Below are 6,539 nucleotides of genomic sequence, written 5' to 3'. Positions count from 1 at the left end.
AACTTGCCGATTAATCCCTACTCATAGGGTCTCCGAGTAACCGATTATCCGATAAATCGTCCGATTAATTGATTAAATGGCCGATTAACTTGCCAATTAGCTTATTAATCCTCTACTCACCAGCCGATCGAGCAGCTACCAGTTAACGATTTCCTCAACAATGAAAAAATGTCGCCAATGTCACTTATATGTATGAGAATATTAAATGTAATATTAACATAACTGATATTAAACTCTTAAAGTTAATGTGACCCGTTGCAACGCACAGACGTTTAATCACCTAGTTTTTCATACTCGGTTGAAGATGCTCTTGTATATAATAAAGATCAAAGGCAGGGTCTCATATGAAACAATCACAGCCAAACCGAAGACGACGAAGACGACGAAACGATAGAAAATTCGAAATCAACAGGAGCGCCTCCTCCGAAACCGAAAGCCCCAAACCAGTCCAAACTAGCCGAGCGGCGGCCATCTCAAATCCAAATCCCGCTCCCCGTCTCTCTCTCTCCCCTCTCCGCCCCGCTCCCCATTTCGTCCACTTCTCCGCCCGCCTCAGATCACAAGCCCTAACCTAGCCGGAGACCAGAGGAGGAGCCCTCTTCCTCCTCCCGACCTCCCCCCTCCAGCTGTTGCTGCTCCGCCATGAACAACTTCCACGTCTACGAGGCCATTGGCCGCGGCAAGCACTCGGTAACCCTCCGCCCCCTTCTCCTCCATCTCCGTCGGTCTCGCCCCCTTCTCCGGCCTCGGATCCGCCCGTATCCGGCCGGGGCTGGCTCGAATGCGAGGGATTTCTGATTGTTTCTGTTTTTTTTTTTCGGGTGGGGTTGCGGTGCGAAGACTGTCTACAAAGGGCGGAAGAAGAAAACCATCGAGTACTTCGCCGTCAAGAGTGTCGACAAGTCGCAGCGCTCCAAGGTCCTCAACGAGGTGAGCCAGCCCCTCCTCTCACCCCTATCCGAACCCTCTTGACCCCGCCGCGGCCATTTTGGGGGTCTTTGGGGGGTATTTTTGAAATCGAAGGTTGTGCGGGTTTGCATTGGTTTAGGAGCGGCTTCTTGGTCTGGCGACCTGTGTTCACGTGCTGGTGCGTGTATGTCGTGATTCGCATAATTTACTTGATAAAGCTTCCGTGGCTCCAGGTTGAGGCTTGGTACAATGTCAGTATTTGATTAAGTGTTGTTTGCCGAAGCATTTCTGATTTCTGGTTAGTGTTCTGCTTGAGAAATGACGCAGTATGAAGGGGAAACTGCCCCAGGCTAGATGTAACTGTGACTAAGATAACGATAAGCTTGGCGTGCTGTTTTTCTCTTGCCACAAAGTGACACCAATTCTTATTTTTCAAGTGCTGGACAAAAGATGAACTTCCTAATAATTTTGCACATAGTTTGCTTCTCATACCCAATTATAGAAGAGATGTGCCCATGAAGATAAGTTACAACCTGTGCTCACTAATGGATGCTGTTGACCTATCAGCAAGTGCTATTCTTTCATCGGGTTTGTACTTAAGTTTTTGTTATTGTCCCTTCCAAGGACCCGTTTTTCTTTTGGATGTGCCTTTGTCTATCTGAGCAACTGCTCAGGGTAAATATAAAAAAAGGTAGATAAATTGTTACCAGATAGAGAACCATTCTCAAGTTTCGTAAGCATTCTTAGATGTTCTATCATAAGTTTGATCAATGCTTATGCACATAATTTGTTTATTTTTGCTTTGTTCCGTTGTGCCAATGATGCTTTTGAACTTATATTTGCAGGTCCGGATGCTTCATTCTTTAGATCATGCAAATGTCCTGAAATTTTACTCTTGGTAAGTTTTCAGGGATTCGTATTGACTTATTGCTTTGGCCTGTGCTAATTTTCAAGTATAGCCTGACAAGTACTTTGCTATTCTTGTTGAGGTTATCCTTATTGTTCACTTAACACTTGACCACCGTAGTGCATACCATAACTATATCTTGCTTTTCTCCCTAGGTATGAAACTTCAGCACATTTTTGGCTGGTACTGGAATATTGTGTTGGTGGAGACCTCAAGGGCTTGCTTGAGCAGGTATCTTGCTTATCCTTTTAAACAATGCATGTATGTCTCTAATTTGAAGAAGGGAACACAAAGCATCCACTTGCATACGTTTGTAACCGATATATTCTGCAGATATCACAGATAAGTGAGAAAAGCTGCACCTAAAATTTAGGAGCTCGGAATATTTGAACTAGAAGTACAAGGAACAAAACTTTACGTTTCATTAGCTTTTAGGAAAATTCCACATGAAACTTTATATCACAGCTTGCTAATTGCTCTTCTAAGAGGAATAGATGTTTCACACAATCTTGTTGTTGTTGCTATTTATAATTGTGTACCTTCAATCTGACAACTTGAAGTTGTGAATGCTACTAAAACTATTTTTGCTTGAGAAAACTATTTGTCATTACATTGAAGTATGGTCAGCCCGAACCAGCTGCTTTTATGATCTTAATTCTATTTTTTCTTTTATAGCATTTATGGTTTAATACTTTGTGTTCATGCACTGAAGTATGAGCTTTAGTCCCGTTTGTGCTCAGCTTGGAAAAGAATTAGACAATTAACTGTTTCAAGATGGGAAACTGGAGTGCTGCTCTCATTTTCTCCACTTGGAAACACTCAATGCACGCTGCATATTCTTTGGCTCTAAGAAATGCTTGATTTATCTGCTATCCTGATAATGTTGCTCTATTGTTTTTAGTAGTGTATTATATTGTTGCGGCGTAAAGCTTTTGCAAGCCTGTTTTGCCAGTACTTGCCTTTCATCCTAGGCAGGCGACCCACATAATTCTCTGCGGTGATTGTTTGTGTTCCAGAGACCTGTTGTGTGAGTAGATATGCAGACCTTCTTACTATATGTAACATCAGTGAAGACAAAATGCTACCCCATTTTTCTGCTTGCTTGTCATCCTACAAACACGTGTTGATAAGGGCAACCCACACAATTCTCTGTGGTGCTTGTTTGTGTTCCAGAGACCTGTTATATGACATATGCAGACTTTTACTATATGTAACATCAGTGAAGACAAATGCTACCCCATTTTTCTGCTTGCTTTGCCTCTATGTATTCTGTCTCATGTCTATTTTTATGCAGGATAAGAAGCTGCCTGAAAGTGCCATGCATGACCTGGCTTACGATCTTGTCAAAGCCCTCCTGTAAAGTTTCTTTGATAACCTCGTTTCAATATATCTATTGTGTTACGGGTGGACTTTGATTGACTGAAAACATGTTGGGTGTTAGGTTCTTGCATTCACAAGGAATTATATATTGTGATCTGAAGCCATCTAACATCCTACTTGATGAGTTTGGATGCATGAAGGTAATCAGTAGACCACTGTGAAATATGTAAATACAGTAACAGCAAAGGAATAGAAAATTGTTGGGAGCTAACAGTAACTTCCCCTTATTGTTCTAGCTGTGTGATTTTGGATTAGCAAGACGTTTAAAGGACATCGAGAAGACCGACCCTGGAGATGTGAGGTCCCATTTCCTTTTCTTCAAGCATTTCGTTTTGTTCGGTTTTATCTTATTTTAATGATTCCCTTTGGTTTGAACACATGTCCTTTAGGTGCCACAACCTATGAGGGGGACACCATGTTACATGGCTCCTGAGTTGTTCCAAGAGGGAGGGGTCCACTCATATGCTTCTGATTTCTGGGCTCTTGGTTGTGTGCTATACGAATGCTATGTAGGAAGACCTCCTTTCGTGGGCCGTGAATTTACCCAGTTAGTCAAATCCATACTTTCAGAGCCTGCACCACCTTTACCTGATAATTCGTCAAGGTCTTTTCAGAATCTGATCAACTGCTTACTCATGAAAGACCCAGCTGAAAGACTACAGTGGTCTGAACTCTGTGCACACAACTTCTGGAGAAACAGTATGCCAATGATTCCGTTACCTCCTCAACCTGCCTTCGACAACATGGTTGGACTTCCCACTACACCATATCTAGCTGAGCGAAATGGGGATAAACCCTCCAGACAGCTGACGCCACCCAAGACTCGTGAACACCTACGCAAGAAAGATGAAAATTCTGCCAAGATGTTCACGACCCCTGTTAAGAATGTGCTAACTGGTAAGAAAAATAATGCAAAACCTTGTAAGGCTGATGGTTTGAAGGGTGTAAATGTCCTTAGAATGTCTCGCATAGCTAAGAAAAATTTGCAAAGGGAAAAAGACAAGGAGAACTACAGGCGTCCTCCCACAGAAACAGACGAAAATGAGGCTGAAGTTAAGATAGAAAATAATGACATGGAGCTTGATTTTGGTGAAAATCCAGAAGGCGATGCACCTGATGATAATGATGGATCAGATAATGTTGGATCCACAGCAGATGAAAAGCATACGACCGAAGGAACTGATGGAAATGAAGAGAACTGCATAAATCAGGTGGATATGCTCACGGATGAGTGTTCTGTTAAGCCTGATACCATGTTGAAAGCTGAGCAGAACTGCTCAGAGAATCCTGATGTGGTGGCCACTCCACCTAGTTTCTGTATGAGGAAAGCACGTCCGAAGATAACTTCTGGTGCTGCAACGGGTTCTGAGCCGTCTAACATCTTTGAAGCATTCTGGCATCCAACAGATCTTGCTGTTAAACCAGTTATGCCCAGTAAAAAAGGAGATAAAGCTACTGAGACTGTCACTGTGCTTCCTTTTGAAGCTCTCCCTGCTGCTGATTACATCAGGTTACCACGAGAACAGATGAATGCATTCCATAGCCAGATAATTCAGAGTTTGAGTGGATCTTTTCAGGTTTCAGAAAAACAGAATATCATCAGATACCTGGAGTTGCTAAGCATGAACTCTGATGCTGCAAATATAATCACTAATGGCCCAATTATGTCATTGCTTATAAAAATGCTTCGACTATCAAAAACTTCAGTCTTGCGTGTCCAGGTTGCTTCACTTATGGGACTGTTGATACGCTACTCCACTATCCTTGATGCAGAGCTAGCTAGTTCAGGAATTGTTAATGCCTTGTCAGATGGCTTAAGGGACCGGCATGATAAACTGAGGAGATTCTGTATGGCAACACTTGGAGAATTACTGTTCTACATATCAACTCAATCTGATCAGGATAGCAAAGAAAGCAATGCCCAGGAATCTCCTATGAAGGACAACAAAGCTGGTGCTTTGTGGCAGGTTAGAAACTCCAAATGAAAAATATGCTCTACATGTTTATTTGCATGTCAGTGGTTGATTTACCTGGACTTACCTTCTAGTATTACCCTATACTGCATCACGTTGTGAAAAGAAAAGTTGTGGCGGTAAGATACTGGAAATTAGATTCCAACATCTTTAGTACAGTAGTTGATACTGATTCTTCTATAGGAGCATATTCCCTTTGCCCACCGTAATGTACTGAAGTAGAAATTTATTAGAAGTTGAAACTGTATTAACTGCAAGAACTAAATCCACACATAAACATAAACCAGTGTATAGCCCACACTAGATATTTTAGTGAGTTTTTTTTTGAGAATTTAGTTAAGTAGAAATTTATTAGAAGTTGAAAGTATATTAGTGAGTTTATTTTGAAATATTTTTAGATAAAGTTTGCGTTTTAGACATAGAGTTGCAAAGTTCATATGTTGTTGAAGTGCATAAACAAATTGAAATGGTAAATTTTGGTACATTAGTGTTCTAGCATAGTTAAGGCAATTACAATGGTCACATCTTTTGGGAAGTTAATAAGAAGACATTATTTTAAGGGGTGTTTCTTTCCACGAAGAGACATTTTTTCACCAAGGGACATGTTTTCCATAAGAAGACATTCATTCACCAAGGGATGTGCCTTTCAACTAAAGGACATGACTGTTCGTAGGCCCTGTTAGAGTTATAATATAAGTCATGTACCCCTTTGTATTTATCCCATTGTATAAGGGGTTTCCTGCATATGTTCCACACCTGTACATGTATATATATCGGCCTATGGCCTCATGGGAATACAAGTTGCATATTTCCTAACATGGTATTAGAGCTAGGTCAATTTTTTGCACGCTGCAACTCGTGCTGTTGATCCACCTCGCTATGGCCGCCGCGACTACCCTATCTGTGGCCGCCGCTCCCCCCGTGCCCCGACGGGAGCGACCGGACTGCTGCTGCTCTCCGCCGCCAGGAGTGCCGCCCGTCGCCGATCTTCGCTGTCCTCGCGCCCTCGTCAGATTCTGCCGCCAGCCGCCGTTCCGTTTCATCCGCTCCTGTGATTCAGATCGAAGTTGTCACCTTCCGTCAGTCCAGATCAAGCAGCCGCCGCTCCAGTCTTCTTGTTGCATGCAAGCTGCTGCAGATCGAGACTCCTATAGTCTGCCTCAGAAAAAAAAGAAAAAAAAAGAAAAAAAACAGGCATGATGTCTCAGTCCTCGGGTTATGTTGCTGTCCCTCGCTGTCCAGTGATCTTCGATGGTACTAACTACACTGAGTTCACTGGCTTCATGCGCATTCACATGCGTGGCATCCGTCTCTGGGGTGTTCTTTCTGGCGAGGGCTGTTGTACGCCACGCCCGATTCCTCTGGTGGCT

General features: G+C 42.7%; 1 protein-coding gene across 1 annotated transcript; it reads left to right on the top strand.

The window, feature by feature from the left end:
* Positions 1-398: 398 nt before the first annotated feature.
* On the top strand, positions 399-5,761 carry LOC125526533 (serine/threonine-protein kinase RUNKEL-like). Its single transcript, XM_048691211.1, has 8 exons — positions 399-690; positions 841-930; positions 1,755-1,807; positions 1,972-2,047; positions 3,111-3,172; positions 3,258-3,336; positions 3,433-3,492; positions 3,586-5,761. The coding sequence occupies exons 1-8, from the start codon at positions 643-645 to the stop codon at positions 5,179-5,181; spliced, it is 2,064 nt and encodes a 687-aa protein (XP_048547168.1). The 5' UTR covers positions 399-642; the 3' UTR covers positions 5,182-5,761.
* The last annotated feature ends 778 nt before the right edge of the window (positions 5,762-6,539 follow it).

This window comes from Triticum urartu, unplaced genomic scaffold (assembly GCF_003073215.2).
Source record: "Triticum urartu cultivar G1812 unplaced genomic scaffold, Tu2.1 TuUngrouped_contig_10407, whole genome shotgun sequence".
In the NCBI taxonomy this organism is placed as follows: Eukaryota; Viridiplantae; Streptophyta; class Magnoliopsida; order Poales; family Poaceae; genus Triticum; species Triticum urartu.
The sequence above is the reverse complement of the archived record's forward strand: the minus strand, read 5'-3'. Positions and strand labels throughout refer to the sequence as shown.